Source organism: Eubalaena glacialis, chromosome 1, assembly GCF_028564815.1.
Source record: "Eubalaena glacialis isolate mEubGla1 chromosome 1, mEubGla1.1.hap2.+ XY, whole genome shotgun sequence".
In the NCBI taxonomy this organism is placed as follows: domain Eukaryota; kingdom Metazoa; phylum Chordata; class Mammalia; order Artiodactyla; family Balaenidae; genus Eubalaena; species Eubalaena glacialis.
The window spans coordinates 236,497,477-236,521,731 of record NC_083716.1 but is presented as its reverse complement, the minus strand read 5'-3'; the positions used below and the strand labels follow the sequence as shown (position 1 = coordinate 236,521,731).

The 24,255-nt window shown below is 41.0% G+C and overlaps 1 protein-coding gene across 1 annotated transcript in view; it reads left to right on the top strand.

Annotated features, from left to right (window-relative positions):
* IQCA1 (IQ motif containing with AAA domain 1) overlaps window positions 1-24,255 on the top strand; it is a 169,850-nt gene that overhangs the window by 24,610 nt on the left and 120,985 nt on the right. Inside the window, exon 6 of the mRNA XM_061206144.1 lies at window positions 14,593-14,798. Within this exon, the coding sequence (XP_061062127.1) occupies window positions 14,593-14,798 (206 nt within the window). The remainder of the gene's footprint in view (window positions 1-14,592; window positions 14,799-24,255) is intronic.

Here is a 24,255-nt window from a genome sequence, read left to right as displayed (position 1 = left end):
AGATTCTCAACCACTGCGCCACTAGGGAAGCCCCTATTTTACTTTTTAAATGCAAAAAAAGGCTGTTTCCCTAAGTGTCTGGGGACAGCAGCATCTTAGAAATGAGTGCACGTCTCCCCTTGGCCTTTGAAGGGTTGGCCTGCCAGGTGGATGGAGAGGCAGGTGTCTGGGGTGGCCCCTCTACCACGTGGGTCGGGGGGGGGACACTTTGAGCCACTCACTCACCCTCCTCCTGAGCCTCAGTTTCTCCTTCTGTAAGAGCAGGATAGTGCTATCTATTTCACAGAGCTGTTAGAAGGGCTTCCGGACGCAGCCTAGAGCTTAGACGGGTTGCCTTCAAGGAATGGTGGCTGATGGTCATCGTCTTGGAAACTTACATCACTTTGTCCCGATAACTGAATGATTTTGTACAAAGGAAAACTATCACGATGCCTCATGACATCTCTATGTAACAAAACAAAATATTTCAAAATAAGTTGTTGCCTAACACATGCGTGCCGCTGATTTCAAAATATAAACTAACTTGGCCCTTGTTATTTGCTGCTCGTGTTACCGACCAGGATTCTTAGCCTCCTTAATCAATAGAAATTGATAAGAGGCCCAAAGAAATTCAGGCTAGGCGTTATTGGGGCCCCTGCTGCAGCTGGAGGGGGCGAAAACAAGTAACGGTGCCCTTGCTCACTCCCTGAGTGCGGGCGAGCTGGTTCCTTGTAGGAGGTGAGGGTAGGGGTGTGTCCAGGGGTTGGGCTGGAGGGGTGGCTTAGTTGTTTTGCCCACCCCTTTGGTGGTGTGGTGTGCCGGGGGCATGCTCAGCACCCTACTTTTGCTCCCGACACCCTGCTTTTGCTGCCGGCTCCTCAGAAGTGGCAGTTGGGTTTTGGGTCTTTATGTATCTGGTTGTTCATGATTCGCCCCAACTGTGCATGCATGCAGTTATTTTTAGTCCCTTATAGTTTCTTTGTTTTTTGTTGCTTGAGGAGACGTTTGTCCAGGCGCAAGCACTGCAGCAGAGGGTCCCAGGTCCCAGCCTGTCTCACTCAGATTTATGAACTTGAAATTAGTCTATTAAAAGTGCGATCTGGAAAAGCAGTGCCATTGGAACAGCCCAACAGGGTCTGAGTCTTACCCAGCTGCAGAGGGAGAATTCGGAGATCCCTAGGGCAGCGGGCACTGCCCACCACGTGCACTGTGTGTGTTGCACCAGGAAAATGTTTGCAAACCAGGAAAAGCAGTGATCCTGATATAGGCATGCATGAAAGGCTCTTAGGTTGAGTAAGGGAATCAGAGCCCGAGGAGGACACCCTGAATAATTTTTGTGATTCAAAAGTCCACCTCAAGATGCTTTGGGAAAAAAAGAAAACTCACCATTTTCTTTTCTGTTAAATGAGATCTTACAGTCTAGTTAACTGGGAACCTTTAGTTTGATTTTAAGTATTTTTTATTGAAGTGTAATTGTCATGCAGGATCATATTAGTTTCAGGTATATATCATAGTGATTTGACGTTTATGTACATTTTGAAATGGTCACCCCACAAAGTTATTACAATATTATTGACTATATGCCCTATGCTGTGCGTTTCACTCCTGTGACTTATGTATTTTATAGCTGAAAGTTTGTTTCTCTTAATCCCTTTCACCTACTTCTCCTGGCATCCCCCTCCCCGCCCCCCCACCCCAGTCTCCCTCTCCCCTCTGGCAACCACTTTGTTCTCTGTAAGAATGAGTCTGTTTCGGTTTTGGTTTGATGTCCATGTGTATTGATTTTTAGATTCCATGTATAAGGAAATCATATGGTATTTGTGTTTCTCTGTCTGACTTATTTCACTTAGCATAATACCCTCCAGGCCCATCCATGTTGCCACAAATGGCAAAATTTCATTCTTTTTTATGGCTGAATAATATTCCATTGTGTGTGTGTGTGTGTGTGTGTGTGTGTGTATTATATATATATTCATTTATTCATCTTCTTTATTCATTCATCTATGGATGGACACTTAGGTTGCTTCCATATGTCAACTATCATAAATAATGCTTCAGTGAACACGTATCTTTTCGAGTGAGTGTTTTTGTTTTCTTCAGGTAAATACCCAGAAGTGGGATTGCTGGATTGTATGGTAGTTCTATTTTTAATTTTTTGAGGAATCTACACATTGTTTTCCATAGTGGCTGCACCAGTTTACATTCCAGCAGTGTAAAAGGGTTCCCTTTTCTCCATATCCTCACCAACACTTGTTATTTTTTTTTGGCTTTTTGATAATCACCAGTCTGACAGGTGTGAGGTGATATCTCATTGTGGTTTTGATTTTCATTTCCCTGACGATTAGTGATGTTGAGCATCTTTTCATGTGTCTCTGTTGGCTGTCTGTATGTCTTCTTTGGAAAAAGGCCTGTTTATGTCATCTGCTCATTTTTTAATTGGGCTGTTTGTTTTTTGACATTAAATTGTATAAGTTCTTTATATATTTTGAATATTAACCCTTTATCAGATACATAATTTGCAAGTATTTTCTCCCATTCAGTAGGTGGCCTTTTAGTTTTGTTGATAGTTTCCTTTGCTGTGCAAAAGCATGTAGTCCCATTTGTTTATTTTTGGTTTTGTTGCCCTTGCCTGCAGAGAGAAGTCCAAAATAATATTCAGATTGATGTCAAAGAGTTTACTGCCTTATGTTTTCTTCTAGGAGTTTTATGGTTTCAGGCCTTACATTAAAGTCTTTAATACATTTTTAATTTATTCTTTTTTTTTTAAACTGTTTATTTTTTTTTAATTTTTTTATCTTTTTGGCTGTGTTGGTTCTTCGTTGCTGCGCGTGGGCTTTCTCTAGTTGCGGCGAGTGGGGGCTACTCTTCATTGCAATGCGCGGGCTTCTCACTGTGGTGGCTTCTCTTGTTGTGGAGCACGGACTCTAGGCGCGTGGGCTTCAGTAGTTGTGGCGTGTGGGCTCAGTAGTTGTGGCTCAGGGGCTCTAGAGCACAGCCTCAGTAGTTGTGGCGCACAGGCCTAGTTGCTCTGCGGCATGTGGGATCTTCCTGGACCAGGGATCGAACCCATGTCCCCTGCATTGGCAGGCAGATTCTTAACCACTGCGCCACCAGGGAAGTCCCTAATTTATTCTTGTGTATGGTGTGAGATAGGGGTCCAGTTTCACTTTTTTGCACGTAGCTGTCCAGTTTTCCCACCACCATTTGTTGAAGAGACTGTCTTTTCTCCATTGTATGTTTGTGCCTCCTATGTGTGCCGTAGATTAACTGACCATGTGTGCGTGGGTTTACTTCTGGGAAGTATTTATTGTTATTCTTATTCTGCTTTATTCTTGCCCTGGGTCCCCAGGTCGTCAGAAACTTAATGAGCACAACAATTCTCTCCCTTTGTCACCTGATCCCAGGATTCTTTTATCCCTACTCTAGGGCAGGACATTTGCCCTTATTTGTCTCAGATTAGGGCCCATTACAAAGTCCTTTACTGCAGCATAGTAGAATGGTTAAGGCCGGGAACTCTGGAGCCAGCCTGCCTGGGTTCAGATTCTGGTTTCACCATTTACTCGCTGTGCGAACTGAGGTGGTGTCTTGGCTTCTTGGTGCCTCGATTTCCACATATGCAAAATGGAGATAGTGCTAGCACCCAGGCAAAGATGTGTGTTAAGTATTAAAGAAATTGGTATCTGTAAAGCATTTAAAATAGTGTCTGACACACTGCACCCTGTGAGCACTAGGTCAGTGTTCACTGTTTTTTTATTTTTAAAGTTTTCTTTTTTTTTTTTAAATTTATTTATTTATTTATTTATTTTTGGCTGTGTTGGGTCTTCGTCTCTGTGCGAGGGCTTTCTCTAGTTGCGGCAAGCGGGGGCCACTCTTCATCGCGGTGCGCGGGCCTCTCACTATCGTGGTCTCTCTTGTTGCAGAGCACAGGCTCCAGATGCGCAGGCTCAGTAGTTGTGGCTCACGGGCCCAGTTGCTCCGCGGCATGTGGGATCTTCCCAGGCCAGGGCTCGAACCTGTGTCCCCTGCACTAGCAGGCAGACTCTCAACCACTGCGCCACCAGGGAAGCCCCCACTGTTATTTTGTGAAATGGCTTCTAATTGTGGGTTTAAATGCTCACATCACTCATATTTAAAAATGCTTATTAAATTGCCATTTTTTATCTATTTAAGTTGGCCAAGATCAAAATGGTTAAGGTCACAATGTTGGCAAGGTGTGGGAAAAAAGGCTCTATCGTACACTGTTGGGGGGAAGAGTAAAGCAATCCTGCAACCTCTTTGCAAGGCAGCTCAGCAATATCCATTAAAATTACAAATGTATATTTTTGAAAAGTATGATCTATAGTACCCATAAAAAACCATTTTCAGACAAACTATTTTAAGCCAGAAGAAACCTATCAGTGAAGAGATACAAGAAAGCATACAGGGTAAGAGCAGAGATTCTGGAGGTACATGCTTTGGGTCAAAGCCCCAGTCTGCCACTTCCTGGCTGTGTGACCCTGGACAAGTTCTTTGACCTCTCTGTGCCTCAGTTTCTGCATATAGAAAATGAAGATAGTAATGGTACTCATACATAGGCTACTTATTATGAGGAATAAATTAGTTAATATGTGTAAACCAGTTAAAATAGTGTCTCGCAAACTTTAAGTGCTGTGGAAGTGTTTATTTTAAAACATTTTTAAAGAATGTAGGACACAAAAGTAGCAAATTTGGCTCCCACCACTAATCGATTACAGGCTCAACTATACAGTTCTATTCCAGCTCTTAATTAAGCAAATCTTAAAACTACTACAAGTTTCTAGAAAGTAGATTTAACGGGCTAGAAATTGCTCTATTTTTAATTGTTTTGCACCCATTTGAAGTTGTGGCATCCTAAAATAAAGATTTACCATAGCTGTAGTATGAGCAGAGGGCAAAAGAAAACCATCGGCCGGCTTCCCTGGTGGTGCAGTGGTTAAGAATCCTCCTGCCAATGCAGGGGACACAGGTTTGATCCCTGGTCCGGGAAGATCCCACATGCCACGGAGCAACTAAGCCCGTGCACCACGACTACTGAGCCTGCACTCTAGAGCTGGTGAGCCACAACTACTGAGCCCACATGCTGCAACTACTGAAGCCCACGTGCCTAGAGCCCGTGCTTGCTCCACAACAAGAGAAGCCACCGCAATGAGCAGCCCGTGCACCACAACGAAGAATAGCCCCCGCTCGCGGCAACTAGAGAAAGCCCGCACGCAGCAATGAAGACCCAACGCAGCCAAAAATTAAATAAATAAATAAATAAATTTTTAAAAATTAAAAAAAAAATGAAAACCATCAGCTCTGACTCTCCCCACAACTTTTTTTCCACTTCTTCTTGCTGGGTTCTTCTTTCTGAGTAGATGTGTTTATATAAACACAGATATACAAGTATAGATATATTACTGTGAAATGAAGTGGTGAAACAAAAGAGCTTATTTTTATAAACTGGGGAACGTCCACACACACGCACACGCACGCACACGATCTTAAAACGGACCAACCGAAGAGCAGTTTACTCCACAGCATGAGGCATTCCACGTGTAAAATTAGTGCAGGAAGCGCGCAGCGCAAGCCCATGGGCTGGTGGGGCGGCTCTGAGTGCTCCCTAATGATGACCGACCGGGGGCTGCGTGGAGCTGATTAATCTCTGCACTGACCACGGCAGTCATTTGTTGGAATAGACCCTCTCCCTTCCCCTCACTGCTCCCTCCTCGCCTTAAGTTACTACAGTACCCCCAAGACCATGAGCTCCTCCGGGAAGTTGCCAGCATTAAATCGCTTATTTGCAAGGGGATTTGTGACTGATAAATTGAACAGATTGTCATTTGGACAAATGTCCATTTTATCTTACTAATTTGACCAAGGATTTTTAAAGGCAAAGCCCATCAAACATTAGATAAGCATTTTAAGTTAATGGACCATGGAGTCCTATTTCTCCACAAACCCAGGAGTCATCATCTTATGTCCTATTTTTACAGCAACATCAATTATTAATATGTATATTTTTGCTGACGGGGGACCTTGCTATAAACTTAGGTTTCGTTAACCAGTTCTGGGTCATTAACTGTGGAAAGCTTGTAAATATAATGGTTTATTCACATGGGAAGCCTTCATTAAGATGCATTATTCTACAGCTGATGTATTTCCATATATAGTATATTATTATGTTCTCTATTTCCCTTTAATATTTGTAATTTATTTTTCAATGAGTTGCTGTTTATGCGGTGAGTTAACAAATTTGAATGCCATATGACCAAAGTTGCTAAACAGGAAAAAGATGTTTTAGCCCAAAGGAAAAGCTACTCATTAACATAAGAATCTAAATATATTATAACCTTCAAATTCAAAAGCAACTAGCGAAAGAAGCTACAAATGACCCCAAATGTATTTTTGTCAGAGAAAGTCTATCTCAAGCAACACGCGTGAATACACACATATTAACAGCCCAGCGTGGTGTAATAGGAGAAACACACACCCGGAGGAATCCAGAAACCTTATTGCCAGCTTCTTCATTCACATAGGATGGCTTGGGAGAGTCATTAAGGGATGGACCTCAGTCCCCATCTGTTCAATGGGATAATCAAGTCCTTACTTCTGTCTCAAAAGATGGATGTAACATCAGTAAAGAAATGTAGAGAAAGAAGGTGTGGGACAGAGTGCCATGCCAATTACAAAAAATCTGATGAGTGCTGGGAGACTTCTGTTTCACTTGTAGATCATGGACGTGTTATGAAGTTGGCTGAACACTTTGTGTAGAGCTTTGCCAGGACACCAGTCAGAGTTGCCTACTCATTAATTCACTTTTAGGGATTCAAAGGGGAAAAGGCCCAGCTAAAATATAGTTTGTATGTGTGAATCTATGAAAAAAATATACTATGATTTACCATAAGAACAATGTAGTGGGGGGATTTCATATGATTCACTGATAAAAAATCATAACATTAAAGCAAGACTTCAAGACAATTTTACACGTTCATCAGAGACAAAGAAATTTGGGTCATTTGTAGCAGAGATGCATTTGAACATCTTCACGAAAACAATGGACTTTAGGGTAGTCATTGGAGAGATCAGGTAAAAATCTCTGTGTGAGTTTTAAACTTCTATTTCATAACACTAGGAATGTAAGACATTACCTGAAAAATATGAGAATTGGATACTTCTTTCAATGATTAAATAAAGGGAATTCTTATCTCTTTATTTTGACACAAAGTAGATAATATAAAGTCATGGCTTTGAGCACTTACATCTTGAGTCAATTTAGATCACTGGCTTTTAACATTGTTCTTTAAAATGATTCTGTAATTCTCATTCTAGATCCACTTTTAAAGTAGTTTTAGGGGGTTTTCCCTATCAAGAGTTGTACATTCTCACCTTCTCATTATACTAAACTTAGACAATTTGCTTAGTTTGTTACACATTCTAATACATATTTTTATCAAGTATTATATGTGTGATTTTCTTTTCATTTTTTTTTCACCTGGCTTTATGTCATTAAGTGGATGCTATATTCTGACAGCATCTCAATTGTGGATTCAAGTAGAGAAGTCACAAACCAAAACAATGGTCACATTCCCACCAACAGTGCAAGAGGGTTCCCTTTTCTCCACACCCTCTCCAGCATTTGTTGTTTGTAGATTTTCTGATGATGCCCATTCTAACTGGTGTGAGGTGTTACCTCATTGCAGTTTTGATTTGCATTTCTCTAATAATTAGTGATGTTGAGCAGCTTTTCATGTGCCTGTTGGCCATCTGTATGTCTTTTTTGGAGAAATGTCTATTTAGGTCTTCTGCCCATTTTTTGATTGGGTGGGTTGTTTGTTTTTTTAATATTGAGCTCCATGAGCTGTTTATATATTTTGGAGATTAATCCTTTGTCCATTGATTCATTTGCAAATATTTTCTCCCATTCTGAGGGTTGTCTTTTCATCTTGTTTATAGTTTCCTTTGCTGTGCAAAAGCTTTTAAGTTTCATTAGGTCCCGTTTGTTTATTTTTGTTTTTATTTCCATTACTTTAGGAGGTGGGTCAAAAAGATCTTGCTGTGATTCATGTCAAAGAGTGTACTTCCTATGTTTTCCTCTAAGAGTTTTATAGTGTCTGGTCTTACATTTAGGTCTTTAATCCATTTTGAGTTTATTTTTCTGTATGGTGTTAGGGAGTGTTCTAATTTCATTCTTTTACATGTAGCTGTCCAGTTTTCCCAGCACCACTTATTGAAGAGACTGTGTTTTCTCCATTGTATATCCTTGCCTCCTTTGTCATAGATTAGTTGACCATAGGTCATAAATCAAGCCTTGGGAAATTGAAATCGTATTTAGCATCTTTTCCAACACAACACTATGAGATTAGAAATAAATTACAGGGAAAAAAATGTAAAAAACACAAACACATGGAGGCTAAACAATACGTTACTAAATAATCAAGCGATCACTGAAGAAATCAAAGAGGAAATCAAAAATACCTAGAGACAAATGACAACAAAAACACGGCAATACAAAACCTATGGGATGCAGCAAAAGCAGTTCTAAGAGGGAAGTTTATAGCAATACAATCCTACTTCAAGAAACAAGAAAAATCTCAAATAAACAATCTAACCTTACACCTAAAGGAACTAGAGAAAGAAGAACAAACAAAACCCAAAGTTAGTAGAAGAAAAGAAATAAAGATCAGAGCAGAAATAAATAGGAACAAAGAAAACAATAGCAAAGATCAGTAAAACTAAAACCTGGTTCTTTGAGAAGATAAACAAAATTGATAAGCCATTAGCCAGACTCATCAAGAAAAAAAGGAAGAAGACTCAAATCAGTAGAATTAGAAATGAAAAAGGAGAAGTAACAACTGACACTGCAGAAATACAAAGGATCATGAGAGATTACTACAAGCAACTATATGCCAATAAAATGGACAACCTGGAAGAAGTGGACAAATTCTTAGAAAAGCATAACCTTCCGAGTCTGAACCAGGAAGAAATAGAAAATATAAACAGACCAATCACAAGCACTGAAATTGAGACTGTGATTAAAAATCTTCCAGCAAACAAAAGTCCAGGACCAGATGGCTTCACAGGTGAATTCTATCAAACGTTTAGAAAAGAGCTAACACCCATCCTTCTCAAACTCTTCCAAAAAATTGCGGAGGAAGGAACACTGCCAAACTCATTCTACAAGGCCACCATCACCCTGATACCAAAATGAGACAAAGATACTACAAAAAAAGAAAATTACAGACCAATATTATTGATGAATAAAAATGCAAAAATCCTCAACAAAATACTAGCAAACAGAATCCGACAACACATTAAAAGGATCATACACCATGATCAAGTGGGATTTATCCCAGGGATGCAAGGATTCTTCAATATATGCAAATCAATCAATGTGATACACCATATTAACAAATTGAAGAATAAAAACCATATGATCATCTCAACAGATGCAGAAAAAGCTTTTGACAAAATTCAACACCCATTTATGATAAAAACTCTCCAGAAAGCGGGCATAGAGGGAACCTACGTCAACATAATAAAGGCCATATATGACAAACTCACAGCAAACATCATTCTCAATGGTGAAAAACTGAAAGCATTTCCTCTAAGGTCAGGAACAAGACAAGGATGTCCACTCTCACCACTATTATTTAACATAGTTTTGGAAGTCCTAGCCATGGCAATCAGAGAAGAAAAAGAAATAAAAGGAATACTTGGAAAAGAAGAAGTAAAACTGTCACTGTTTGCAGATGACATGATACTATACATAGATAATCCTAAAGATGCCACCAGAAAACTACTAGAGCTAATCAATGAATTTGGTAAAGTTACAGGATACAAAATTAATGCACAGAAATCTCTTGCATTCCTATACACTAACAACTAAAGATCAGAAAGAGAAATTAAAGAAACAGTCCCTCTTCCTTTTCTTTATCATCATCATTTTAGGCTTTGCAGGCCATATGGTCCCTGTCCCAACTATTCAGTGTGGCCATTGTATTGTGAAAGCCGCCATAGACAGTATGTAAATGAATGGGCATGGCTGCATTCCAATAAAACTTTATTTACAAAAATAAGCAGTGGGCCAGGTTTGACTCGTGTGCTATAGGTTACCAAACCTTTTTCTAGAGCAGTTAGTTTTTCCTCAAACTTGGATATTATCAGAATCACTTGAAGACTTTCCCAAACTACTAGTTTCTTGCTTCTTCCTCAACCCCAGGATGGAACTGGGAATCCATATTTTTTACTGCTTTTCAGAATTTTGAGGAAAAACGTGAACTTGGAAAAGATAACTCACTGGTGTATTTGAAGATGTGTTGCATCTAAAATAATTTCCCTGAACAAAGTGACTACTAAAAATAAGAAAGGAGCAAATAAAATATAAAATAAGAAGGAATCTTGGGAAGATAAGAGCATGCTCAAAAAAGCAGAACAATAATAACACCTCTAAAATTCTAAATAAATCCAAATAATAAATGGACATAACTGAAAACCAAATTAATTGTGAAAGATAAAGATAGAGAAATCTTCTGTAACATAGTGCAAGCAAGTAAAGGAGAGATGGAAAATACAAGAGAAAAGGTCAGATCAATCTGGTGCTCTGCCATTTATGTAATATTTGTTGCAGGGAGGAAAATGGAGAAAAAGAAATAATAGGAAAATTTACAGAGGAGAAGACATAATTCTTTATATTGAAAGGACCCACCAAATGGAGAATGTGATGAATGAAGAAATGCTCACACCTAGATTCATTTTGATAAACTTTGAAAAGACTAAGTGTAAAGCATCATAAGAGCAGAATAGCTTATCTACAAAGGAACAATCATCAAATTTCCAACAAGCTAGTCACTGGCAGCTCTGCCCGTTAGAAGAAGTATCCTCCAGGGTAGCTACTAAACTGCCATTCAAGTGGGAGGGGCCAAATGAGGACATTTTAGAAATGCAAGTACTTAGAATACTTATGGCTGACCATATCCAGTCTGAAAGTTACACTCAAGGACATGCTTCACCACCTAAATGTCCATCAACAGATGAATGGTTAAAGAAGGTGTGCCACATATATACAATGGAATATTACTCAGCCAGAAAAAGGAACGAAATTGTGTCATTTGCAGAGACGTAGATGGACCTAGAAACTGTCATACAGATTGAAGTAAGTCAGAAAGAGAAAAACAAATACCATATGCTAATGCATATATATATGGAATCTAAAAAAACAATACTGATGAACCTAGTGGCAGGGCAGGAATAAAGACGCAGATGTAGAGAATGGACTTGAGGACATGGGGTGGGGGAAGGTTAAGCTGGGATGAAGTGAGAGAGTGGCATTGACATATATACACTACCAAATGTAAAATAGATAGCTAGTGGGAAGCAGCCGCATAGCACAGGGAGACCAGCTGGGTGCTTTGTGACCACCTAGAGGGGTGGGATAGGGAGGGTGGAGGGAGACGCAAGAGGGAGGGGGTATGGGGATATATGTATACAAATAGCTGATTCACTTTGTTGTACAGCAGCAACGAACACAACTATGTAAAGCAATTATACCCCAATAAAGAGGTTAAAAAAAAAAAAAAAGGACATGCTTCAGCAAAATGAAAACTGAATAGGAGAAAGAAGACTAAAAAGTGAAACCAAAACAATGGTTAAATTTAAATAGTTACTGGTTTAAAAATTAATCACAATCTGTTATTACACAAAGTTTGAGGGAAAAAGAGTGAACACATGCAGAGGTCCTAGACTTGCTTAAAGAAACAGTAAAAATACTAATGAATTCTAGACATAAATAGAAATATAGGTGGTGATTATGATGTTAAAAATTTCAGAATAACTGGCAGAAGATTATAAATAAGATATATAGTTTCTTAACCACTGCATAGCAAGAATGAACAAAGTTAACTGCATAGACCCAGCAAAAGGTAGGAAAGGAAAAACAAGAAATTGTTTTAGAAAACATAAGATGGCAGAATTAGCTCTGAATATTTTATTTATAGAAATGAATAAACTTCCTCTTTTCTATAATTTTCAGATTGAGTTTTTAATGTACAGTTATATGCTGTTGAAAGGGAGAAACTTGTTGAAAAGTTCAACGCAAAGGGACATAAGAGCTGTGTCAGTGAGTTTGGTTTAACTCGGTAGAATAAGCGCTTGTGTTTATCTTGTTCTTTCTGCCCAGTGGGGAGCGAGGTGAGATCCTGTTCTGAAAGGAAGGATTAAGAGAACAGTGAGACCAATAGCTCCCTCCCTCTGCGTGGCTCTTGCAGCCACACTTACACCTCTTCAGGAGCAGATGGGAGGATTTCTGTCTGCAGAAACTAACCAGCTCAAAAGAAGGACATTTGGATACTGATACTCAGATACCTCCAATAAAGCAGCTCTGACCTCACCAGTCAGCAACTCCCCTACACAGCTTCCAAACAGCTCTGGGAGCCTCCCTCCTAAATAAGCGTGAACCACAAAGGGTCACCAGTCACTTAGGAAAGACAGAGACCCAACAGAAAAGAAATTGGAAGAAAAAAAACAGGGGAAAAATAAAACATAAGAAACAGAATTCTAAAAGTAATAACCTTATGGAAATAAAAGAGGATTATCGAATCCAGAAATTAGAACAAAATGCCCCAAAAAAGGAGAATCAAAGAACAGTTGAAGTGCTGTTGAAGAGTTAAAATATAATAATAGAAACTTCAAAAAATAAAGTTGAAAGAAAGAATTAAGAAAATCTCCTAGAAAATAGCAAAATGACAAAGAGATGGATGAGGGATACGTGTAAAGATGGATGAGGGATACGTGTAAAGTCCTGAGAAGAAAAGAACTAAGAAAACAGAGGAAGGAAATTGTAAAGGAACAGTAACCAAAAAAATCCTTGTAACAAAAGGATATGGATTTTCAAATTTAAAATGGTCCCTGGCTTTCGGTTGTATCCATACCTTGGCTTTTGTGAATTAATGCTGCAGTGAACAGGGGGGTACAGATATCTTTTTAAGATCTTGATTTCATTTCCTTTGGGTATATACCCAGAAGTGGGATTGCTGGATCATATGGTAGTTCTATTTTTAATTTTTTGAGGAGCCTCCGTAGTGTTTTCTATAGTGCCTGCACCAGTTTACATTCCCACCGACAGTGTACAAGGGTTTCAGTTTCTCCACATCCATGCCCAACACTTGTCATCTTTGCTCTACTTGATACTAGCCATCCTTTGCTGAATCAGATTATAGTTTTTGGATTCTGGAAGAATATTTCCTCAGTTTTGTGTGCTATTCACAATGTAAGTGACACAGACACAACACACTTTTATGTTTATCTGCATTATTATTTTCTCTACCACTTTCTTAAGTCTATACAATCAAATCGCCATAGTAAATCAAGCCCTTATTTGTAGCATTTGCTAATTTCGATGGTGTAAGTATTCCTATAGCCAACTGCAAGCTGCTAACCTGAATGAACACAGGAAGACACGCACAGAAGTAACAGCATTATTACAGTATTTTCACCTTAGAGATACAACAGACATAATGACATCAAGAGCATAGATGACAATAAAATCCAGTAAAAATAATTATGAAGCGATGAGTTTTTGGTATCGGTAACTTGCGTTGTTAACATAATTTAATCCTAAGTTTATATAATTTAGCATTTAAAAATAACCGTGCCTAACAGCAAGCTTGCAAAATTCCTGAAAATCTATCAACTGGATCTCATGAGTCATTACAGGCTGGCTTCAGCACATCACTGAATTTGTCCTTAATTTGCTAACTTACCTGGGCTGAATCTCTGAACTCCTTAGAGCTCAGGATCTTTAGCTCATACCTATGATTCCCATGTGTGTTCTTCTTCTCCAAGTCCCTTTTAGTTCTTTCCATCAAAACCCACAAGGTAGCACTTTTATAGATTATTTGACACGGTTCCCTACTGTGATGGACATTACTCTTATCCCGCCAACCTCATTTCTTTAGGGGTTCTAAAGAACAGGGATTATGTCTCAAAGTGACTTTGTATTTTCGGTTACCACAACCCTCCACATGTTGCTGGACCAGTGCTGAGCATTTGGTTGGCGTTCTATAGCCAGCCGTTGTTGCCTTTCTGATCAGCAGATGTGGAGAGAGAACATTCTCACAATAAGATGTAATAGCGTGAATGTCTGGAGTCAGCTGAGAATTTCCTGCTCTGGAGGTCTTTAACAATAGAGGGGATGTTTTCAGAGTTGATTTTGGTGTCATTTTTCTTGAAATCAGAACACCCAGACTCTTTTCATCAATTCTTGCTTCATTTACTTTCTATTGCTATATTCTTTTCTCTCCCACTAACCAAGAAGATTTGGAAAACTTTACCTTCTGTAACTTGAATGATTTTTTGAATGATTTACCGAATAAGCATTTTTTAAGCTAACTACCAGTTTCTGGGAAATAGTACAGAGTGATCCCATACTTCCTCCGCATGGTTGTGAATTACTCCTTCAAGTTCTCCTGCAAGATCTGATTCTTTTGTTCTGTTTGTATTTCTTATGGGTCTTTGGTAGGGCACCATTGAAGATACTGACATATTTCATTAGTGTCTAATATTTTTCACCATCTCTGTAACCTTTATGATCTCAAACCTTTTGGCTTATATTTTCAGAACCCACCTCCTTTGTTTAATGAAGTCAGTGCTGCATTAATCCAGGCTGACAGGGTGACCCACCTGCGGGATAAGGTGCAGGTAAAGCATGAGGAGGAATACAGAGATGCCTTGGTTACAATCAAGGATGACTTGAAACTAATAGAAGGTCCCAACATCAAGGAGAACCTCCAAGATCAGATCCGGCGTTGGTTCATCGAATGCAGGTGAGTGTAGGACATCTATCCTGACAGTCTCTTCTGTGGTGGTTGATATTCTTGTGTGTTTTTAAGCACAGAAACATGTTGATATAGATTCATGTGGTTTTCTGGCTTCATTTTAGAAAAGTAGAATGTGAAGGCTAAGAATTTAGGAACTAATTCTTTTTTTAATGAAATTGCTTTTGTTCCTGTTTTTTTTTTTTTAATACAGTCTATATAATACCTCTATAACCACATGAAATTGAACATCATGGGTGGATGACACAGCCCCAAGATGGTAGGCTTTCACAGGCCAGGTCTGTCTGAAATCCGAGGGGTCCGGCCACAAGCAATTCATGCTGCCCTTCCTTCTGGGATTTGACCCTAATTGTCTGAGGCTCCACAGTCTCAGTCATGCTCCTTTTCTGTCATAATCCCTTGAAGCAGCTGCTGACTCTGGGACCTGATGCCTGGCCCCCAGGCCTCCCATGAAATGATGGGAAGGTAGCAGTGCTGGGGACAAGGCATTATGTATATTAAGGCCTTCCTGTATTAAGGGTCTGCCTATATTAAGGGTCTTCTTTAATACTCTTAAGTGAAATGTTAAGCAATTTAAAGCTTGTTTTCAAAAGATAGTTTTTGTTTACAAAAGATGTGCTCCTTTATTAGAGAAGTACAGTAGAACAAACACGTGTAGAACACAGTGCAAGTTTCCACCCAGTAGAACAAATGCTTTGTAGGCAACCCAGTTGGAGCAGCTTTAAAATCTATTTCAAGAGGGGAAAGAAAGAGAGCAGATTGTTGTGATCAGTCCCAGGGCCATGGAAGCCGACTCGCCACCTGTTTTCTTTGATGGGTATTGTGCTGTACCACATTAGGTTCAGAGACACTCAGATTCCAACTTTGATGAGCTCCTCAGGACCAGGGAATTTAACCTTTTGGCAATAGAAAACCAAACTCCTTCTCAAAACATTACATTAAAAGATGTTTATATCTGTGGTAGGCAGCCTCCCAGGTGGCCTCCGCTGACCCCACCTCTTCCTCTGGTAATGTTCTCCCCTTGAGTGTGATGTAGACCTAGAACTTCACTTCTAAAGAAAAATATATGGGGAACTTCCCTGGTGGACCCATGGTTAAGACTCCGTGCTTCCACTGCAGGGGGCACAGGTTCAATCCCTGGTCGGGGAACTAAGATCCCACATGCTGCACAGCGCAACCAAAAAAAAAAAAAAAAAAAGAATAAAAAGAATATGGCAGGGGACTTCCCTGGTAGTCCAGTGGTAAAGAATCCACCTTACAATGCAGGGGACGCGAGTTTGATCCCTGGGCAGGGAACTAAGATCCCACATGCCGCGGGGCAACTAAGCCTGCACGCCACAGCTAATGAGCTCACGCGCCTCAACTACAGAGCCCACGTGACCTGGAGCCCTCGCGCCACAACTAGAGAAGAGAAAACCCGCATACCACAACTAGAGAGAAGCCCAAGCGCTGCAATGAAAGATCCCACGTGCTTCAATGAAGATCCTGCATGCCGCAACTAAGACCCGACAGAGCCAAAAATAAATAAAATAAATAAATAAATAAGAAGAAGAAATAAATCTTAAAAAAAAATACGGCAAAAGCGATGGGGTGGCACTGCCATCTTGCTTGCCTCTCGCCCCCTCACTTGCTTTCACCCCTGGCTCTGAGAGGGGTCAGCTGCTGCCCAGCAGAGGGGCCCCGTAGAAGGAACAGAGGGAGGTTCCTGGTGACAGCCAGCAAGGAACTTGGGCCTCCTTCCAGCCTGAGAAGAGCTGAATCTTGTCCACAACCACATGCGTGAACTGGAAGGGCATTCTCCCCCAAGTGAGCCTTCAGATGAGGCTGCAGCCACAGCCAACACTGTTTGTAGCCTCGTGGGGGACCCCGAGGCAGAGATACCCACCTGAGCCACATCTAGTTCCCTACCCACAGAAACAGTGACACAATAAACATGTGTTGTTTCGGTCACTAAGTGTTGGGGTGTCTTAGCGTGCAGCAAGAGATGTCTAACATACATCAATTATTTTACAATGATTCAGAAAAACTTGAACAATCATAAACTTCTCTTGTGTTAATTCTGTATAGGATTCTAACATGCTATCTCCTCAATAATACTTAAATTTTATAACAAAGTTTCTTCAGGAATGTTTGATATAACAGTTACATGCTTTTGATTGGGGAGTTCTGTCCTTTATTATATAAATAGAGCTTTTAAATACTTACGATTTTTTAAAATTCAAAATTGATTAATTTTGTGAGCTTTTCTCTTTATATCGTATTTATCAGGGATATTTTATTGCCAAACGGGATATTTTAAATGAAAGGAATATTTTAAAATGAGAAATTTGACATTGTATTAATTCTGTACTGATAACTGATAATAATAAAGAGATAGAGAAAAGATGCTGATAGGGAGGGAGATATTTATATATGCATATATCCCCTCTTCACTTTATCAGCTTCCTCCTTACTTTTAATTCTGGTGATGGCTTCATGGAGACATAAGATATACATATACGTGTGTGTGTGTATATATATATATATACATATATATATATATATACACATACAGGCAGATAGATAGATATCTCAAACTTATCAAATTGTACACTTGAATATGAACAGTTTATTATATATTACACATCTATAAAGCTGTTAGAAATAGATCAAAGATATTATATCAGCAAAGATGTTAGTGTCTGAGTTTTTAAAAATAGCATGTTTTTTTGTTATTCAAACACCAAAACCCAGTATTCCAATCACTAGCCTTATTCTCAGACTACCCCGCTACCCCCCTGCCAAACTCCCACTCACAGTATAAGAAAAACTTAATCGGTAACAATTATAGGTAACAATCTCTTCTGCCTTAAATAGTCTCTTTAAGGTTGACTGTCTATTTTGAGTAAATTTGCAGTCACTTCAGATGCCTCCCTATCGTGAATGTCCCTGTTTTTCTTCCCTTTGTGGCATCTGCCTGCAAAGGGAAGTTACCAACCTTCGCAGCATCGGCTGGGGGCCAGCAGAGTGAACAGCATCTGGGCTCGGGCTGTGCTGGCGCCCTGGCTGGTTTCCGCAGGCGGGTGGTGTAGCCATCTGGTCCACGAGGAGAGACCAATCCACCTGGTCTTTGGGGACCCCCTCCTGTGGCCTGTGGTTTCTGCCACGTGCCCTCAGTCACTGGGCAGCTGCGATTCAGGCCTCTCACTTCCTGAACAGGCCTCATCCCGCTGGGATGCTGGTTCCTTCAGGACCCACACTCGCCAGGAGCGTACAGGGTGCCCTTCTCAGGCCTTGGGGGACCGGCGGGATCTCTCAGACCCTCCACCAGCAGGTCCCCCCCTCCTGGCTCCGTCCAACCCCATCCCATGCTGCACACCGAGGAAGACAAGCACTGCCCAGACGGTCCCTGATGCTCTTCAGCCACTCCGCAGTCTCTGCTGGGATCTCAGCACTCATCCCCTCCTTGGCTGAGACCCCTGGAGGATGGGGCCCAAGACGCAGATGGCATCCCCACTTGTCCATCTTCTCCTCCCTTCCCCGACCACTCTGCCTCACCAACTTCTTGTTCAAATCCATCCTCCTTATGAAACCCTCCCTGAGTGCTTGCCTGCAGTTCCTCTCCGTCTCCTCCTTGAGCTCTGCCTGCATCTTCCCCTTCCCGCTCCAGGCGATCTGCATAATCACAGAAACTGGAGCCTTGCTTCCTGAGAAATAGCTGTGCAGCCTTGGGCAGGTCACTTAACCTCTCTGTGCTGTCAGTCTCCTCATCTGTGATACGAGAACAAGACTCAAACCTATTTTGTGGGGTTGTTAAGATATGAGAGACTTCAACCCCAGTATGCAGACCATTATTATTCCTACCATATTGTACACATCTGCTCATTCATATGCCCCTCCCCCAGATAAATGGCAAGCCCCGTGAGGACAGTGCCTGGTGCTGAGGAGGGAGTGGTGGATACATTTCCCATCCAAGCAGTGGGTAGTGCAAGCCAGCAGTATTGCCGTTTTCCTTTCTTATCTAATTACATAATTGTGTCTGGAGGAAATATACTCAGGATGATTTTGTGCAATCATGGAAATTTAAGTAGAAAGGCATTGTTTCAAAAGAACTGTCTTCTGATTAAATCACCTTGGTTTATAATTGAAACCTTCATTTTCATAGTTAATGAAGATGATATGCCCTGTGTTCATGAACTTTCCTTATCAGCAACTTTCCTCCCTTTTCTCAGGACATCAGAGAACAGATGCCCACAACCATGTTTTCTACAAATGAAATAATTCTTTACTTTTAGATAGACTTTTATAATCCAATTTATTGTTAGGTGATATAACCAAGTTGAAAGCACTATGTACAATTATAACTCCAAATAAGCTAAAATATATAAAATATACGTATACACACATATACATATATACAAAGATATATTCACACATGCCTTTAATTTATTAAATATATGTTTGCATATGGATGGAAAATTTCTGGAAGGGTACGCTAGAAACTTTGTTAGCATGGCCACCTCTGGGGACAAGAGTAGTGATGTTACTTTTATCTCATATTCTCCTGTACGCTTAGAAGTCTTTCTTTCAATAAGTATTATTTTTATAATGAAAAAGCCTAGTTTAAAATATATTAGAAGAAAAAGGCAAGAAGTTAATTTGGGATAATCCAAAATAAACATTTGAAATGTTAAAACACCCTAATTTTTTAAAAAGTATATTGATGCAATACGTGCAGAACACTCCTGGAAACACTTTTGATGAAAGAACAGGGCGCCTTGAGGCTGGCAGTAACTGTGCGTTGCTCCCCCTGTCTGAGGTGCTGGGAGGGTCATGGGAGGCTCCTGATGGCCTCCTGGGAGCAGCCCCTCCCATTGGCTCTGGGCTTTCTTTGAAGACCCAGCCCTCCCGGCCAGTCCCCTTGAGAACATTCCATCCTGCTGTTACTGACCTGACAATTTGGAGGCTGAGTTAGAGCAGCTCCCATGGGTATGCTGTGTGTAATTCACAGAGACGTAAAGATCCCTCCTTTTGAAGTAATGTAAGGTCGAGGGAGGATTTATTTTCATAATTGGATTACATTTATCTGATTGACTTTGATAAAATCCCTTTCCTTGCTTTTTTAAATCAAAGACACATAAAAAGCAAATATTGTCTTTTGAAACATGAAACACGATCAGTCTTCAGGATAAATTCCAACAGGACATACAGTGACAACTAAAAAATGACTAGAAGTTACAAATATAAACTCCCACAATTTTGAATACTAATTCTTAGCTGATTTAATCAATACTTGTAGTTGCCAAAAGTTGCCCAGTATTTTATCAAATACTAGGATTTGTGGTTCAAGTTGATTTTTAAATTATTTTAAAGGCAGTCTTTTTTTTCCAATGTTAAAACTAATACATGCTCATTGTAGAAAATTTACAAGACAGAGTTTAAAGAAGAAAATTTAAATTGTCTATAATTTTAGTAGACAGAGATAGCTACTATAAAAATTTTTGGTAAATTGCTTTCCAGTATTTTTCTCTCATGTATGTATTTTAATTACAGTTTTATGAATCCTTTTTCTGATTTTTAAAAATTTGACCCTGGGTTTCCCTGTGTCCTTAAAATATTTTGCAAAAAGATGTCTTTCATGATTGTTTAACGTTCTGTTGGATGGATGGACTAGCTAATGAATCAATGATCATCTTTTTAATATTTTGTCAAATTGATAAGAGAACAGTGCTGTCCCTTAATTTGCATTTATTTTATTATTTGGAGGGGTTGAAAAATCTTTTGGACTTTTTGTCAATAGCATTTCTTCTGTGAACTGCCCTGTCATTTATATGCTTCCCTTTGTGGTGTCTTTTTTCTTAAGTGACCTCTAAAATGTAGTATGTATATAAAGTAGTTTAACCCTTGCATTAATTTGTGATTACTGCTGTAATGCATGACCACAGACTTGGTGGCTTAAACCAATAGAAATTTATTTTCTTCTAGTTCTGGAAGTCAGGAGTCTGAAATCACGGACTCAGCAGGACTGCGCTCCCTCTGAAAGCTCTAGGGGAGAGTCGGATCTTCACATCTTCCGCTGTGCTCCCTCTGAAAGCTCTAGGGGAGAGTCGGATCTTCACATCTTCCGCTGTGCTCCCTCTGAAAGCTCTAGGGGAGAGTTGGATCCTCACATCTTCCGCTGTGCTCCCTCTGAAAGCTCTAGGGGAGAGTCGGATCTTCACATCTTCCGCTGTGCTCCCTCTGAAAGCTCTAGGGGAGAGTCGGTTCTTCACATCTTCCGCTGTGCTCCCTCTGAAAGCTCTAGGGGAGAGTCGGTTCTTCACATCTTCCGCTTCTGGAGGCTGCCGACACTCCTTGGCTCGTGGCTGCATCTCTCCAATCTCTGCCTTGTGGTCACTTGCCTCCTCCTCTTCTGTGTGTCTAATCTCTCTCTGTTCTTATAAGACACTTAGGATTTCATTGAGGGCCCACCAGGATAATCTTATCCCAAGATTCTTAATCACATCTCAAATATAGATATCTTTTTTCTTATAGATAACATTCAGAGTCTCCAGGGATTAGGACCCAGTATCTTTGGTGGCTGTTATTCAGCCTACCACAATCCTCAGCAAACCCATGAGATAAGTACTCTTCTTTCTTTCATTCGTTAGCAGCATTCCTAATGAAGGACAAAACGAGAAGTTTGTAGTACTCTCGATCAGCCCTGTCCAATAGGACTTTCTGCAGTGGTGGAATTGGTCTGATGTGTACTGTCTACTCCAGTAGCCACCAGCCACATACAGCTCTTGAGCACTTGAAAGATGGTAGGATGACTGAGGAGCTGAATCTTTAATTTAATTTTCATTCATTCAAATTTAAGTTTAGATAACCACGTGTCATTAGGGGCTACCATATTGGATGGCACAGTCGTGGGGATACTTGTTTCCAGAAAATCTCTTGCTATAATTCGTATTTCTTTTGGCTTGGGACCTGTCATAAACCATCACCTAAGTGTTACGATCCACGGATGAGCTTCATTTGAAAGTATCATAAAGTAACCTCATCCAACCCCTTAGGGTGATAAAGGAGAACCTTGAAGTCCATGGGACTGTGGGCTCTTGTCCCTGAAGATGCAACAGCCTCTTCCCCCATTTCCCTCACGAGCATCAGGGCCACCTGAGTAGCTGTCAGCTCTGAAAACCGGGCCAAATCCAGGCCTTTGTGTCTTTGCAATTGGTCCTGTGTGGACCATTTCTCCCCACCTGCATTTTTTAACTTAGTTTGTTGAAACTATGCCCGGCATCCAGCTCACCTTCAATCTAGAGAGAAGTAAGACCCTCAAATGGGGTGACAGCTCTAGGATTGGCCCTGTGGCAGTTCTCCTGGGATTTTAGCAGATTCCTTTTAATCCATGTAATCTTGAGGAATCTGGAAGTGATAGTAAATTACACGGCCTTATTCCATTTTTTAAGCCAACACACAGTCAATCAGAGGTGATGGCTAAGAGGAAGAGCTCTGGGGGCTTGGGATGATCTTCGTCCTCAGCAGGGTGAGCCTGACTGTGAAATGAAATGCCAGTGCCTTTTAATCTTATGATGTGATGGCATCTATCATGCTCTCTATAATAAACAAATACATTACAAATCACACACACACACACACACAAGAGGAGTGGTCTGAGAGCCAGGCTGCCTGAGTTCAAGTCCCAGCTCTAGCACTTACAGACTGTGTGTCCTTGAACCAGTTGCTTAACCTCTCTGTGTCTCCATTTCCTCAACTTAAAATGAGGATATTAACAGTATCGCCCTCAGAGATAGGATAACATAGACTAATACATATAAAGCCCTTCGAGCAATGTGTCGCACATGATACAGCCTCAATAATTATTTTAAACATGTAGGAAGGCCGGCACATTCTCAGACACACAGTTTGCAGTTTGGAAGAGTTGCCATGGCCATAGTGCCCTGCGTTTTCACTCCTGGGTCTGGAGCCTTTATATTCACAGCCGTAAGCGTCTTTTCAAGTGCTGCATCCTGCAGGAGAGACTGGCTGGGGATGGAGGCGGGGGAGGAAGGGCTGCCAGGGCTGGGGGTGGGGATAAAACTGAGGGATAATAACAGGGTAGGCAGACAAAAATTAGACAGGGTGGAATGTGCTTTTAGTCCCCAGGGCGGGGGAGCCAGGACGTGACATGTCTACAGATCACCAGCAGACGTACATCCTTCCGGGAAGAGGCCCTGGAATGCTTTGTTAATTTTTTTGATTAAAAAAATTAAGATATAATTTAAATGCGGTAAAGTTTACCCTTTTGTGTACAGTTCTGCGGGTTAAGCTTTGTCATTTTAAGGTATGTGGACCTGGAGAGACCTGCAGCTTTGTCTCTCGCCCGCACAGTTTATGCCAGTTTAGGGCTCCAGGAGTTTACACTGGAGGGGGCTCAAGAATTATCTGCAAGTGGAGAGAATGGTGCACTCACCACCCAGGAGAGCTCCCGGACACGTGCAGAAATTTGCTGAGGATGGGGATGTGTTCGGAGCGAGGCGGAACAATAGAGTTTCCCATCAGCCTGGAAAAGTGGATGTCTCTTTCGGAAAAGACTTTCGGATCTCTCCCATCCAGCCTCCAATGCTGCCCCCCTGCCAGGACCTCCCGGGCCTGCACCCGCTTCCGTCACTGTTCACTCCTTCTGAACTTGGCGTACCTGCCTATAGCTCCTCCGAGAGGGACCTCGCCAGGTGCTTCCCACGGATGCTCTTCTGGGATCCCGAGGCTTGGAAAGGCTGAGTGCCTTACTCGGGGTTCATGGCTCGTGAGAGGCCATTCACACTCCAGTCTCTTGATTCCAAAAGCCGTGATGCTCCCACAACGGCAAATGTGTCTCCTTGTTCTGAGCATTCCAGCAACAGAAGGCTTGTCCTGTGTGTCTTGGACTCCGTGGTCATTTCATAGGAAAAGATGGCAGTTGCCCAAGGCCGAGTTGCTCACTAGGTACCACCTGGAAACCAGGAGCTTTCCTTGTTCCTGACTCCTTCTCTGTCCCTGCTTCTAAGCCTCTTCCCGCAGAGTGAGGTGATGGTCTGTGTAGGTAAAAGGGAGACAGGCAGAGAGGAATCGTGGGATTTGAGAAAACTGGCTGACTCCAGTTATTTTACAGGTGACAAAAGGGACTCAGAGGAGTCAGGTAACTCGGCTAAAAACTTGGGTCGCTACGGGCAGAACTAAAACCAAGGTGAGCAGAGGCTTTCTGAAGCCTGATCATTGTGTAAAACGAGATTGGTTCTCAGGGAAAGGTTCAGAATTGTTCCCAGGACTTTTAAGGACATCGGAAAGAAACCACTAGAATGTTCACGATAGATATCTTCCCGGGACTGGGACCACGGCTCTGTTTGTTCTTTTCCTTCGTAGTCCAAATTTTCTACATTGAGCATGAGTTACTTTCAGAAAGAAAAAAGAAATTTCAGGAGGACGGTGGGAAAGGGATGGCCAG